The sequence below is a fragment of the Puntigrus tetrazona genome, chromosome 14, assembly GCF_018831695.1.
Source record: "Puntigrus tetrazona isolate hp1 chromosome 14, ASM1883169v1, whole genome shotgun sequence".
Taxonomy (NCBI): domain Eukaryota; kingdom Metazoa; phylum Chordata; class Actinopteri; order Cypriniformes; family Cyprinidae; genus Puntigrus; species Puntigrus tetrazona.
The window spans coordinates 8252445-8267940 of NC_056712.1; the positions used below are offsets into that span (position 1 = coordinate 8252445).

General features: G+C 41.4%; 3 protein-coding genes and 1 pseudogene across 3 annotated transcripts; all 4 read right to left on the bottom strand.

Moving 5' to 3' along the window:
* Window positions 1-351: 351 nt before the first annotated feature.
* On the bottom strand, window positions 352-2739 carry LOC122358210 (annotated as a pseudogene).
* A 242-nt stretch (window positions 2740-2981) lies between these two features.
* LOC122357659 (protocadherin alpha-C2-like) lies at window positions 2982-5735 on the bottom strand (the record flags this gene model as incomplete). Its single annotated transcript, XM_043257123.1, is given in 3 exon segments — window positions 2982-3017; window positions 3325-4020; window positions 4023-5735. Coding segments are annotated over 3 exon segments (2430 nt in total), but the record flags the coding sequence as incomplete, so codon positions are not given.
* On the bottom strand, window positions 5735-9034 carry si:ch73-233f7.3 (protocadherin beta-16). Its single transcript, XM_043257121.1, is given in 2 exon segments — window positions 5735-6768; window positions 6771-9034. Coding segments are annotated over 2 exon segments (2484 nt in total). The 5' UTR covers window positions 8739-9034; the 3' UTR covers window positions 5735-6252.
* A 271-nt stretch (window positions 9035-9305) lies between these two features.
* On the bottom strand, window positions 9306-12073 carry pcdhb (protocadherin b). The gene has a single exon (XM_043257122.1). The coding sequence runs from the start codon at window positions 11724-11726 to the stop codon at window positions 9321-9323; it is 2406 nt and encodes an 801-aa protein (XP_043113057.1). The 5' UTR covers window positions 11727-12073; the 3' UTR covers window positions 9306-9320.
* Window positions 12074-15496: the final 3423 nt, after the last annotated feature.

Here is a 15496-nt window from a genome sequence, read left to right on the forward strand (position 1 = left end):
GTGATTATCACCAAAAGTCTTTTCTTAGAGAACAGCGACGCTCAGTGAGTTTGATCGGAGCATACAAGAAAAGAAAGGAACAGCATTTCTTACAATATTTTTTTTTTTCGCGTAAATTTTATGTTATGGTTCTTTTTCCTGTTTTAATGGATGTCAAGGAAATATGTGACAAGAGAAAAATAGCCTCAAATATTAAAAATACGGATAATAAAATGAAAAGGATTTAATTACAGGAGAGGAAGACGTATCTTTCATATTCACAGCCTGACAAGTCCTGCAGAATGAACCGGGTCTAATTTTATATACTGAAAAAAAAAAACTGCGTGAACAATCATGAATATCTCTGTCAGATTATTGAGTGGATTGTCTCACCTGTAGAGTAGAAGCGGCTGAGTCGCTGGTCTCGGTCAGTCCGGTGCTCCTCGGTATACTGGACACGATGTACCTCGATCCCTTTGGCACAGGCTGTCTGACCACCAGCTTTCCTTTCCTGGTCTCTGCTAGAAATAAACTGTACCAGTAGGCATCGTTGGAGACCAGAGTGGAGTCCGCGATGGTGGAGTTCCTCTCGCTGATCACACTGTTCCTGCACGGAGGAGCCGCTTTGCTGGGTTTCGTTTTCTGACACTTCAGCACGATGGTGACCAAAATAGTGATGAGCAAAAGAAACGAGACAGAGCCCAGTCCGATCACCAGATACAGGTTTAAATCCGAGAAGATGTCGTATCCCAAAGGCACCTCAGTCAGGTCAGCATAGGTTTTAAGGGCGGTCTCCACCGTGGACAGTTTGATGGTGACTGTAGCAGAGAGCGCGGGCTCTCCGTTGTCCTTGGCGATCACAACCAGCTGCTGGTGGCGCGAGTCTCTGTAACTGAACATTCTCATGGTCCGGATCTCTCCGTTATATTGATCCAAGCTGAATAACGTGGCGTCCGTGTTGTGGAGAAACTGGTAGGAGATTCGAGAGTTGTGCACCGAGTCGGAGTCTATGGCGATGACTTTGGCGATCAGAGTCCCTTTATCGGTGGATCTCGGGATCTTCTCCTCCACCACCGAGCCGTGCGCGCGCCACGGAGACACTATAAGCGGCGTGTTGTCGTTCTGATCCATGATAATAATGTGAACGGTCACGTTACTGCTGAGCGGAGGAACGCCAGAGTCTCTGGCCTCGATGTGGAAAAGAAACTCCTTCTCTATCTCTCGTAGTCAAACGCCTTTGAGCGCCAGAAAGATTGCCGTTCTCGGGTTGATGGAGAACAGCATGGACATGGAGGTGTTGGCTATTTCCTTCTCTATGATAAAATAGACTAGGTACTGATTCTCGTGGAGATCCGGGTCTAGAGCAGTTAAAGAGCTCAGTAAAGCTCCAGGCGCGTTATTCTCCATCACAGGTATCGTGTAGAATGACTGTGAGAACTGAGGAACGTTGTCGTTAACGTCCAGCAGCTCTAAAGTTATAGTTTCATTATCAGATAACGGCGGGTGGCCCCTGTCAGTCACGGTGATAGTGATGTCATATTCTGGGACCTTTTCACGGTCTAACGGTTCTGAAACTAATAATTCATAATAATTATCAGAAGACTCTTTGAGCGCAAAAGGTAAATCCTCAGAAATATGAATATCTACCTGTCCATTTTCTCCTGAGTCTTTATCACTCACACTAACAACTGCGATTACTGTATTTACAGATATATCCTCTTTCACTGGACTTGAGAAAGATTTTATAGATATTTCAGGATGATTATCATTCATATCTGTGATTAAAATCTTAACTTTACACTTTCCAGAGAGACTGGATAACTCCTTTATCTGTCGCTATAATTTCCATATCATAGATCCTGAAATCCTCATAATTAATCATCTCTTTTTTACTCTGATTTCCACTATCAGGATTTTAAACTGAATGTTTGCTGCGTTTTTTCTGATGTATATAAACTGTAAGAGTAAATTAAATCTGAATTTGATCCCTCGTCTTTATCTGTCGCGTTTAATTTCACCACAAGACTTCCGATCGGCGCGTTTTCCGTTAGATTTATAGTATAACTGTCTTTATTGAACTGAGGGGCGTTGTCATTAGTGTCCAGAACGCGCACAATAATGCTAGCAGTGCCGGAGCGCGCGGGGACCCCTCCATCCACAGCAGTGAGTATCAGATTATGAACTGTTTGCTCTTCACGATCCAAAGCTTTCTTCAAAATTAAATCGGCAAATTTCGATCCATCTCTCCCTGCCTGTATTTCGATGCTGAAATGAGCACTATCACTTAAGTAATATGACTTGACAGAATTGCTTCCGATATCTGGATCGAATGCATTGTTTAAAGAAAACCTCTCCCCACCTGAAGTAGACTCTGATATATCCAAGTGCATCGTGTCTCTCCTAAAATGTGGGGCATTATCGTTGATATCAGTTATTTCTATTTCGATATTAAACATTCGCATTGGGTTTTCTATTGTTGCATCTAGCTTAAGAAAGCAAGTTAATTTGGAATTGCAGAGATGTTCTCTGTCTATCTTTTGTACGACATACAGGTCTCCGGTTTCTTTGTTAATGTCAAGATATTTTTTAGATGCGATCGTGTCCAAACGCATCTTCCGTCTGTTTAACGTTTTAACATCCAAACCGAGATCAGTTGCTAGATTTGCAACCACGGATCCTTCCTCCATTTCCTCAGGGATAGAATAGTGAGTTACTGTAGACACGGGCTTTAAGGATGCGGAAAGAAGAAGGAACATCCAAACGTACCTTAAAATCTTGTTCGGGGCTCTCACAATAGAATCCATAGTTTGTGAGCTCGGTATAGACGAGGACGAAGCGGTTCACGCAAAACAAACCATTTTTGAATCGACTCAGCACTGTAAAAATGCGAAAGTAACGATAAAAGATTCAACCTAGAATAAAAGAACGGACTGTATGTCGAACGACGGCAGCAGCGTTGTCTGCACAATAAACAGTCATGGCGAAAATGACTGTCATATAGTGTAGCCAGATACGTTTTAAAGGTGAACAGCGACTCTCTGCGCACAGAAGAAAGGGGTGCACATCAATCCGCGAAGGAGCGAATTGCATTCAAAAAGAAAAATTGTCTATTTTTTTAAAGGTTTTAAATGAACGGAGAATTACTTTAAATATATAATAAATTTTAAAAACTCAATCATTGCGCACTGTTCTGCCTGTAAAAGCAACGTTTAAAGACCATCACAGTTCCAAATGTTTTAAAAAAATATGTATTAAAATGCGATTTTTTTTTAAGTGCCTCAACAATACGAAAGGGGTCAATCATATGGCAATTTACTGAAAAAGAAAATATATATCTGAGCCTACCTGTAGAGTAGAAGCAGCTGAGTCGCTGGTCTCGGTCAGTCCGGTGCTCCTCGGTATACTGGACACGATGTACCTCGATCCCTTTGGCACAGGCTGTCTGACCACCAGCTTTCCTTTCCTGGTCTCTGCTAGAAATAAACTGTACCAGTAGGCATCGTTGGAGACCAGAGTGGAGTCCGCGATGGTGGAGTTCCTCTCGCTGATCACACTGTTCCTGCACGGAGGAGCCGCTTTGCTGGGTTTCGTTTTCTGACACTTCAGCACGATGGTGACCAAAATAGTGATGAGCAAAAGAAACGAGACAGAGCCCAGTCCGATCACCAGATACAGGTTTAAATCCGAGAAGATGTCGTATCCCAAAGGCACCTCAGTCAGGTCAGCATAGGTCTTAAGGGCGGTCTCCACCGTGGACAGTTTGATGGTGACTGTAGCAGAGAGCGCGGGCTCTCCGTTGTCCTTGGCGATCACAACCAGCTGCTGGTGGCGCGAGTCTCTGTAACTGAACATTCTCATGGTCCGGATCTCTCCGTTATATTGATCCAAGCTGAATAACGTGGCGTCCGTGTTGTGGAGAAACTGGTAGGAGATTCGAGAGTTGTGCACCGAGTCGGAGTCTATGGCGATGACTTTGGCGATCAGAGTCCCTTTATCGGTGGATCTCGGGATCTTCTCCTCCACCACCGAGCCGCGCGCGCGCGCCACGGAGACACTATAAGCGGCGTGTTGTCGTTCTGATCCATGATAATAATGTGAACGGTCACGTTACTGCTGAGCGGAGGAACGCCAGAGTCTCTGGCCTCGATGTGGAAAAGAAACTCCTTCTCTATCTCGTAGTCAAACGTCTTGAGCGCGTAAAGATTGCCGTTCTCCGGGTTGATGGAGAACAGCATGGACATGGAGGTGTTGGCTATTTCCTTCTCTATGATAAAATAGACTAGGTACTGATTCTCGTGGAGATCCGGGTCTAGAGCAGTTAAAGAGCTCAGTAAAGCTCCAGGCGCGTTATTCTCCATCACAGGTATCGTGTAGAATGACTGTGAGAACTGAGGAACGTTGTCGTTAACGTCCAGCAGCTCTAAAGTTATAGTTTCATTATCAGATAACGGCGGGTGGCCCCTGTCAGTCACGGTGATAGTGATGTCATATTCTGGGACCTTTTCACGGTCTAACGGTTCTGAAACTAATAATTCATAATAATTATCAGAAGACTCTTTGAGCGCAAAAGGTAAATCCTCAGAAATATGAATATCTACCTGTCCATTTTCTCCTGAGTCTTTATCACTCACACTAACAACTGCGATTACTGTATTTACAGATATATCCTCTTTCACTGGACTTGAGAAAGATTTTATAGATATTTCAGGATGATTATCATTCATATCTGTGATTAAAATCTTAACTTTACACTTTCCAGAGAGACTATTAACTCCTTTATCTGTCGCTATAATTTCCATATCATAGATCCTGAAATCCTCATAATTAATCATCTCTTTTACTCTGATTTCTCCATTTTCAGGATTCAGGCTGAATGTTTGCTGCGTTTTCTCGGATGTATATAAACTGTAAGAGTAAATTAAATCTGAATTTGATCCCTCGTCTTTATCTGTCGCGTTTACTTTGACCACAAGACTTCCGATCGGCGCGTTTTCCGTTAGATTTATAGTATAACTGTCTTTATTGAACTGAGGGGCGTTGTCATTAGTGTCCAGAACGCGCACAATAATGCTAGCAGTGCCAGAGCGCGCGGGGACCCCTCCATCCACAGCAGTGAGTATCAGATTATGAATGGCCTGATGTTCTCTATCCAAAGCTTTTTTAAGAATCAAATCAGTGAATTTCGATCCATCCCTCCCTGTCTGAATCTCGATCGAAAAATGATCGCTTTCGCCGAGGTAATATGTTTTAATCGAATTAACGCCGATATCAGGATCAACCGCATTGTTTAACGAAAACCTTTCTCCCACAGGCGTCGACTCTGAAATGTCCAAATGCATCGTGTCCCTTCTAAAATGTGGAGCATTGTCATTAATATCAAGGATTTCCAACTCAATATTAAACATTCTCACAGGGTTTTCGATCGTGACATCCAGTTTGAGGACACACGTTGTTCCTGATTTAGTTGTGCAGATGTGCTCGCGGTCGATTCTCTCCACAATGAACAGTTCTCCCGTTTCTTTGTTGATTTCCATATATTTTTTATTTGCAAGAGTGTCGAGACGAATCCTGCGTCTACTCAATGTTCCGACATCTAATCCCAGTTCGGTTGCCAAATTAGCCACTATAGAGCCCTCGTCCAGTTCTTCGGGTATAGAATAATGAGTAACAGAGGACGATGTATTCAGCACAGAGATTAAAATGATGGCGAGCACGTACCTTTCAACGGCTTGCTTTTCATTCGTTGACCCATTTTTTTAGATTTATATTCCAGTGATGATGCATAAAACAAACAGCGTTGCGGTTACAAATATACCATTTTGATTATTAGAAAGCGGAGTAAACCGTTTCGCTGTGTTCATGAAAGAAACGAGCACACAGCTCGCAGAGAACAAAGCCAATACGTCACCAGCATCGGCTGTTATGAAATATAAACTGAGAGGTGTCGTTTTCATGGAAAACAGCGACACTGCGCGCATTGGTTTGCGTGGCACAGGAGGGAGATTTAGTACTAAAACATAACCACTGCACATAATAATAATAGCTCAAGGGTTATATAAGATGAAAAAAAAAGTGTCACGAGAAGCTAAACGACTATAGATTGTAAATCATAGCATGGTAAAAATATAATATACATTAGAATTAAAAAAGATTAAACCGGCCGGAATTTTTTTTTTTTCGCGTAAATATTTCCTTTGCTAGCGCGAACATTTTTTAAAAGCAAATGCACAAACAGATGCAAGACAGCGACAACAACCAGAATGTCAGATAGATTTAAAAATGTAGCCGTACTTTGCAAAGTGAATACAGCTCACACTGCATTAATATTAAGACTTTTTTTTCCCTCACCTGTAGAGTAGAAGCAGCTGAGTCGCTGGTCTCGGTCAGTCCTGTGCTCCTCGGTATACTGGACACGATGTACCTCGATCCCTTTGGCACAGGCTGTCTGACCACCAGCTTTCCTTTCCTGGTCTCTGCTAGAAATAAACTGTACCAGTAGGCATCGTTGGAGACCAGAGTGGAGTCCGCGATGGTGGAGTTCCTCTCGCTGATCACACTGTTCCTGCACGGAGGAGCCGCTTTGCTGGGTTTCGTTTTCTGACACTTCAGCACGATGGTGACCAAAATAGTGATGAGCAAAAGAAACGAGACAGAGCCCAGTCCGATCACCAGATACAGGTTTAAATCCGAGAAGATGTCGTATCCCAAAGGCACCTCAGTCAGGTCAGCATAGGTCTTAAGGGCGGTCTCCACCGTGGACAGTTTGATGGTGACTGTAGCAGAGAGCGCGCGGGCTCTCCGTTGTCCTTGGCGATCACAACCAGCTGCTGGTGGCGCGAGTCTCTGTAACTGAACATCCTCATGGTCCGGATCTCTCCGTTATATTGATCCAAGCTGAATAACGTGGCGTCCGTGTTGTGGAGAAACTGGTAGGAGATTCGAGAGTTGTGCACCGAGTCGGAGTCTATGGCGATGACTTTGGCGATCAGAGTCCCTTTATCGGTGGATCTCGGGATCTTCTCCTCCACCACCGAGCCGTGCGCGCGCCACGGAGACACTATAAGCGGCGTGTTGTCGTTCTGATCCATGATAATAATGTGAACGGTCACGTTACTGCTGAGCGGAGGAACGCCAGAGTCTCTGGCCTCGATGTGGAAAAGAAACTCCTTCTCTATCTCGTAGTCAAACGTCTTTAGCGCGTAAAGATTGCCGTTCTCCGGGTTGATGGAGAACAGCATGGACATGGAGGTGTTGGCTATTTCCTTCTCTATGATAAAATAGACTAGGTACTGATTCTCGTGGAGATCCGGGTCTAGAGCAGTTAAAGAGCTCAGTAAAGCTCCAGGCGCGTTATTCTCCATCACAGGTATCGTGTAGAATGACTGTGAGAACTGAGGAACGTTGTCGTTAACGTCCAGCAGCTCTAAAGTTATAGTTTCATTATCAGATAACGGCGGGTGGCCCCTGTCAGTCACGGTGATAGTGATGTCATATTCTGGGACCTTTTCACGGTCTAACGGTTCTGAAACTAATAATTCATAATAATTATCAGAAGACTCTTTGAGTGCAAAAGGTAACTCATCAGAAATATGAATATCTACCTGTCCATTTTCTCCTGAGTCTTTATCACTCACACTAACAACTGCGATTACTGTATTTACAGATATATCCTCTTTAACAGGGCCAGAAAATGATTTTATGGAAATTTCCGGATGATTATCATTCATATCTGTGATTAAAATAGTTAGTTTACATTTTCCAGAGAGACTGTTAGATCCTTTATCAGTTGCTATTATCTCCATATCATAGATCTTGAAATCTTCATAATTAATCATCTCTTTAACTCGAATTTCTCCCGTTTCTGAATTCAAATTGAACGTCTCCTGCGTTTTCTCAGAGGTATATAAACTGAATGCGTACATAATTTGCGAATTTGGCCCTTCATCCAAATCTGTTGCATTTAACTTAACAACAAGGCTTCCTACTGGAGGATTTTCACTTAAATGTACAGTATAGCTGTCTTCATCGAACTGAGGGGCGTTGTCGTTAGTGTCTAGCACTTGGACAATAATATTAGCCGTCCCAGAGCGCGCGGGGACCCCTCCATCCACGGCGGTGAGGATCAGATTATGAACCGCTCGTTCTTCGCGATCTAACGCTTTTTTCAGTACCAAATCAGCTAACTTAGATCCATCTCGACCGGACTGTATTTCGATAGTAAAATGATCACTTTCGCTCAGATAGTAGGTCTTGATTGAATTAGATCCGATGTCGGAGTCCACCGCATTGTTCAGTGAGAAGCGCTCGCCGGACGGTGTCGATTCAGAAATGTCTAGATGCATGACATCTCGTCGAAAGTGTGGTGCATTGTCGTTGATGTCTAATATTTCTAGCTCAATGTTGAAAATCCTAATCGGATTTTCGATTGTAGCGTCGAGCTTTAAAAAACAAGAATTTGTAGTTTTGGACGGGCAAAGATATTCTCTATCTATTTTTTCGACGATAAACAACTCTCCTGTTTCTTTATTAACATCCAGATATTTTTTATTTGCTATCAAATCTAAGCGCATCTTGCGTTTCGTCAGACTCTGCACATCCAAACCAAGATCGGTGGCTAAATTTGCAACAACAGATCCTACCTCCATTTCCTCTGGAATAGAGTAGTGCGTAACGCCAAACACTGGGTTTGATAAGGCAAAAATAACCAGCAAAAACAAAACGTACCTTCTCCATTTCCGTGCGTTCATACAAGGTTCCATTTTTGCATTAAAGATACAGGTCCAATATTATCCAGACAAGCGATGGAAACTGACAATGAAATACGCGGAGGAACAAAGAGACGCGCAAAGAGAGGATCACTCCGGCAGCTGTGGACCGTGGCGTTAAATGATGGTCACCAGTAATTCCCATCGTGTGTATTGCTAGACAACAGCGACACTTTGTGCATGATTCAAAAACATCACATTTAATATAGAGCCAGCTCAGCTGAATTACACCATGAGAAATAGTGAATACCGGACATATTATTAGTGGGGAAAATGAATATTATAAATGTGATTTGTCACCGAGATTTATAAAGAAAATGAAGAGTTAAAACTCTGTTTTTAACATTTTTTTTATTGTGCAATCCAATAAATATCAAGCTGTTTTTTTGCTAGGTTAAAAATAGCAAAACACAAAAACTAGCTTACTAACACAATAAAAACATGATTTGCACAATGCTTATTTTTATCATATTTTTAAATAAACAAAAACGGAGCTATCTGATTTTGCAAATAAACTCTTCATAAACACAACTAAATAGAATGTATAATGCTGTCTTCGTTAATAGTTTTGGTAGTTTAATAGTTTTTCCTCACCTGTAGAGTAGAAGCAGCTGAGTCGCTGGTCTCGGTCAGTCCGGTGCTCCTCGGTATACTGGACACGATGTACCTCGATCCCTTTGGCACAGGCTGTCTGACCACCAGCTTTCCTTTTCTGGTCTCTGCTAGAAATAAACTGTACCAGTAGGCATCGTTGGAGACCAGAGTGGAGTCCGCGATGGTGGAGTTCCTCTCGCTGATCACACTGTTCCTGCACGGAGGAGCCGCTTTGCTGGGTTTCGTTTTCTGACACTTCAGCACGATGGTGACCAAAATAGTGATGAGCAAAAGAAACGAGACAGAGCCCAGTCCGATCACCAGATACAGGTTTAAATCCGAGAAGATGTCGTATCCCAAAGGCACCTCAGTCAGGTCAGCATAGGTCTTAAGGGCGGTCTCCACCGTGGACAGTTTGATGGTGACTGTAGCAGAGAGCGCGGGCTCTCCGTTGTCCTTGGCGATCACAACCAGCTGCTGGTGGCGCGAGTCTCTGTAACTGAACATTCTCATGGTCCGGATCTCTCCGTTATATTGATCCAAGCTGAATAACGTGGCGTCCGTGTTGTGGAGAAACTGGTAGGAGATTCGAGAGTTGTGCACCGAGTCGGAGTCTATGGCGATGACTTTGGCGATCAGAGTCCCTTTATCGGTGGATCTCGGGATCTTCTCCTCCACCACCGAGCCGTGCGCGCGCCACGGAGACACTATAAGCGGCGTGTTGTCGTTCTGATCCATGATAATAATGTGAACGGTCACGTTACTGCTGAGCGGAGGAACGCCAGAGTCTCTGGCCTCGATGTGGAAAAGAAACTCCTTCTCTATCTCGTAGTCAAACGTCTTGAGCGCGTAAAGATTGCCGTTCTCCGGGTTGATGGAGAACAGCATGGACATGGAGGTGTTGGCTATTTCCTTCTCTATGATAAAATAGACTAGGTACTGATTCTCGTGGAGATCCGGGTCTAGAGCAGTTAAAGAGCTCAGTAAAGCTCCAGGCGCGTTATTCTCCATCACAGGTATCGTGTAGAATGTTAGTGGGAACTGCGGTGCGTTATCATTGACATCTAGCAAGTGGACTGTTATAGTTTCATTATCAGATAACGGCGGATTCCCTTTATCCGTCACAACTAACATAATTTCATATTCTGGGACAATTTCGCGATCTAAGGGTTCTGACACCAGTAACTCATAGAGGTAGTCAGAGGTTTGGTTTAAAAGAAATGGTAAGGATTTGTTCATTGTCAGATTCACCTTGCCGTTATCTCCCGTGTCTCTGTCACCGACACCCACTAGAGCTATAACGGAGCCCACTGGGATGTTTTCATCCACGGTATTCTTAAGAGATTTTATGGTTATCTCGGGATAGTTATCGTTCATATCTTTAACATACACAGTCACTCTGCACTGACCGGACAGTGGAACGGGGCCGCTGTCTTTCGCCTCAAGAAACATCTCGAATATTTTCATATCTTCATAATCGACGGTGCCCTTGACTGCGATTTCGCCGCTCTGTGAATTCAGCGAGAACATCTCCTGCGTTTTCTCAGAAGTATAAAGCGTAAACGAGTACGTAAGGTCGGCGTTTGGGCCTTCGTCGGCATCCGTTGCGTTCAATTTAACAAGGACAGTGCCGGCCGGAGAGTTTTCGCTAATGTTCAGAGAATAAACCGCCTGATCAAACTGAGGGGCGTTGTCGTTTGTATCCTGCACGCGCACGATGATACTAGCCGTTCCGGAGCGCGCAGGGACTCCTCCATCCACTGCAGTGAGTATCAGATTATGAACGGCCTTCTCTTCCCTGTCTAAAGCCTTCGTGAGGACCAAATCGACGTATTTTGTCCCGTCACTACCAGAGTGTATATCAACAGCGAAATGTTCGCTTTCACTTAATTTATAGGTCTTGACTGTATTAGCACCAACGTCGGGATCAAAGGCATTCGGCAAAGAAAATCTTTCTCCAGGTGTCGCGGACTCTGAGACATCCAATTCAATCTTATCTCGCCGGAAATGAGGAGCGTTATCGTTAATGTCTGTGATGCCTAATTCAATATTGAAAATGCGCAATGGGCTTTCAATTATTAGGTCTAATTTTAAAAAGCACGTCATAGTTTTTGTGTTACAAAGAGATTCCCTGTCCATTTTCTCAACTATAAACAGCTCACCTGTCCTTTTATTGATATCAAGATATTTCTTGTTGTGGAAAATGTCGAGTTTTACCTCTCGCTGCGCCAGCCCACTAACATCCAGCCCTAAATCGGCGGCCAGATTGGCGACGACAGACCCGCGCTCCATCTCCTCCGGTATGGAATAACGCGTGACAGACAAAGCCGTTTCCCATGTTGCCCAAAGTACAAAGAAAAACGAAACCCACCGTCCAGATAGCTTCATGATCAGTTCCAGCAGAAGACACAAAATCACTCAGATGGATTAGCCAGGCCTTTTCCTCCTTGTGCTCAATCTTCCCTTAAAAATATCCCTTTATTGGTTTAAAACGCTCCTGCTGGAAAAGAGCGGTGTTCTCGGGACAGGCTCTCATTCTTCTGGTGAATGAGAGCTTGCCTTTAAATCAAGTCTGTGCATCATTTACTGGCCAACAGCGACGCGTTGAGACAGAGACGAGAACTGTGTATTTACTGTATTAAATTAATAAAGAGAAGGCACGCTAGCTCTTGCGAATCCTTCTGGTTTTATATCTGAAAATGATCTAAGCCTTATATTATCTCTCCGTGCATGTGTAGCCTGTGCACGTCCCCCTTTCTCTATTTCATCGTGGTGTCACTGCATCAAATGTTATGAAATGGTTTCAATACCTGGCATTTGTTATTATTCTTACTCTTATTGAATTTAGTCATTGTTGTTATTTTTATATTTTTATTTATAATTCATTCATTCATTTTATTATTTTTGAAGGATGCTACAGAATACAGTGTTTTTTTTATTTTATTTTTTATTTTATCATTCTATGTCTGATCCATCACAGCATGTCAATATAAAATGCAACAGATTTAATAGCCGATTAATTAAATTTAATAACTTTTTTTTACCTTAAGAGAGCAACACAATTTAAATTTTTTTCTAAGTACGATGGCTTGAGAAAATATAACTTGCCTCTCTTTCTGTGAACCGCGGCCGTTTCAACACATCCTCTTTTCTCTTTCTTCCAGGACTGGACGCCAGACAGAAAAGGCTGTGCTCCCTTGAAGGTTTATGGATCGAGAAATCTGCATTAGGAATTCAAATTATTGCAATAACACATTTTTTTTCTTCGACACTTCAGTTTGCAAACAGACATGAATAATAATGACAACAACAAATGGCTATATCCCATAAATGTAAAATGTCACATTAAAGTTAAATTAAAACTAGGGCCTCAGGCTTTGTCCATCAGGCAATGGACAGTAAAATATTAGCCTCGTTGTTCATTGGATATTGTTGCATTATCACTCACCTGCAGTTAAACCGGCTCATGGTTGCTGTGGTATGCTCATAATGCTCAAGCATATAGGCACCTAAATAATTTTGTGTGTTTTGACTAGCAAAATAGCTACAAAAAAAAAATAAAAAATAAAAATCAAATTCAAAAGGCATAAACTATTTTTTATTGTTTTTAAAAATACCTCAGATGTGTGTAGCTTCTAAATTTAGACTCATGTATGCAGTATATAGTCTATTTAAGTTTAGCCATACAAATACTCAGGCTGAAATCATATTTATTATGTTTATTAACCATGGTAAGATTGTATTAATAATTTGACAATATCATAAGTTAATACTGGTTAAATGGAAGAGAGATAACCTGCTAGGAAAATACTAATATATGAAAGCACTGACGTTCATTTACTGAAGTGGTATTTAGGAACTGTGAATAAATTACTGAAAATAATTACTGCACAGTAAGAATAATAATTTAATTAAAAATAGATTACTTTAGGTAAAGTTTGATTTCTATGTGCATACAGTACCTGTAAAATGTTTGGACATGATACAGTTTTAAATATTTTTGAAATGAGTCTCTCATGCTGATAAAGCTATATTTAAAAAAAAAAAAAAAATGCAGAAAAACAATAATATTGTGAAATAGAAAAGTTAATAAATAAATAAATAAACAATAAAAATTACAACATTCATTAAAAAACTTAAAATCCCCAAATCTTTTTTGTAACAATATATTTTTTTAAGAAACTAACACTTGAATTTATGCGTTAAAGAGAAATATAACAGAAATATATATTTTAAAGTATGGTTAAATGTTACAAATGCAAATGTTACAGATATAAAAATAAAATAGATTACAATCTATGTCTGTATGTATGTATGTATCTATCTATCTATCTATTACATAAATAAAATGTTCCAGCAATTGTAATTTCTGTTATGTTGCTTCTGTACGGCTTCTTAAAGAAAATGCTTTAAAAATTAACTACTTGAGGGTGAGTAAATGATGACAGAGTTTTTATTTTTGGGAGAACTAGTCCTTTAAACTTGTTGATATGTGCTGCAGGCGACCTCTAGTGGTCTTTTATGAGATTGATTTCTCAAAATGCAGCTCACTGATTCTTGTGACATAGGACAAAACATGTCATTTTAGCAATTTTAACTGCTTTTAGGTTTAAAAAAGAAAATAATTTTCAATTAAAAATGTTATGAGAGATTATTAATAGAACGTATTTAATTATCTATTACTGTAGGGACAGGTTTGGGTGGGTTAAGAAGTACAAAAATTAAAAAAATGAATTGCAGATATAATTGCAGATGTATTTAAAATACACAATAACTGCATTGTTTAAAATGATTAATTAATCATTTAATTTAAATGGTCACCTAATATAAAGTGGCACCCTTATTTCCATTACCCTTCAGTTTCATTTTATAATTAATGAATCAAATCACTTTATCAGAAGCGCTTGATAATATCTCATATTAAAGGTTTTTTTTTTTTAAAAGACGCGTGCACATTTTACAAGGTTTTAAAGTTGTGCCCACACTTCTTTTCTCAAAACCGTCACACATTTGGCAGCGCGCCAAAATATTCTTAATATTTGCTCAATCAGATTGTGTAATGGTAAACTTTTGAACTGTTTTAAAAAGGTACCGTGTGTTTCAATGATATATCAAAGTACAAAAGCTTTATAAACAATAACATGCTCAGTGTTTGCGTTTAATAATCCAGGTTATTAGATAGTTAAACTGATACACTTCTAGTCAACTGTGTCACGTCCGTCAGAAAGATATTGGGATATTTGATCATGATATTGGATGTGAAAACATATCCTGTCTGCTAACGTGAGAATGTGTTTTGATAAGTTAAAAATGTCTAGATTGCACATCATGAGCTTAGTACATGTAAGATACAAAGGTTTTAATAGATAAAAGATACAAGTTTTAATATTTCACCCAGTTTTGACCCGCTTCCGAGTGAGCTATAAATTAAAAAAATTGAAGAGAGAGAGAGAGAGAGAGAGAGAGAGAGAGAGAGAGAGAGAGAGAGAGACAGAGAGAGAGAGAGAGAGAGAGACAGAGAGAGAGAGAGAGAGAGAGAGAGAGAGAGAAAGAGAGAGAGACAGAGACAGAGACAGAGACAGAGAGAGAGAGAGAGAGACAGAGAGAGAGAGAGAGAGAGAGAGAGAGAGAGAGAGAGAGAGACAGAGAGAGAGAGAGAGAGAGAGAGAGAGAGAGAGAGAGAGAGAGATAGAGAGAGAGAGAGAGAGAGAGAGAGAGAGAGAGAGAGAGAGAGAGAGAGAGAGAGAGAGAGAGAGAGAGAGAGAGAGAGAGAGAGAGAGACAGAGAGAGAGAGAGAGAGAGAGAGACAGAGACAGAGAGAGAGAGAGAGAGAGAGAGAGAGAGAGAGAGAGAGAGAGAGAGAGAGAGAGAGAGAGAGAGAGAGAGAGACAGAGAGAGAGAGAGAGAGAGAGAGAGAGAGAGAGAGAGAGAGAGAGAGAGAGAGAGAGAGAGAGAGAGAGAGAGAGAGAGAGAGAGACAGAGACAGAGACAGAGAGAGAGAGAGAGAGACAGAGAGAGAGAGAGAGAGAGAGAGAGAGAGAGAGAGAGAGAGAGAGAGACAGAGAGAGAGATAAAGAGACAGAGACAGAGAGAGAGATAAAGAGACAGAGAGAGAGAGAGAGAGAGAGAGAGAGAGAGAGAGAGAGAGAGAGAGAGAG

Coding starts and splice junctions, on each gene's coding strand:
- pcdhb (XM_043257122.1), bottom strand. CDS start 11,726: ATGAAGCTATCTGGACGGTGGGTTTCGTTTTTCTTTGTACTTTGGGCA.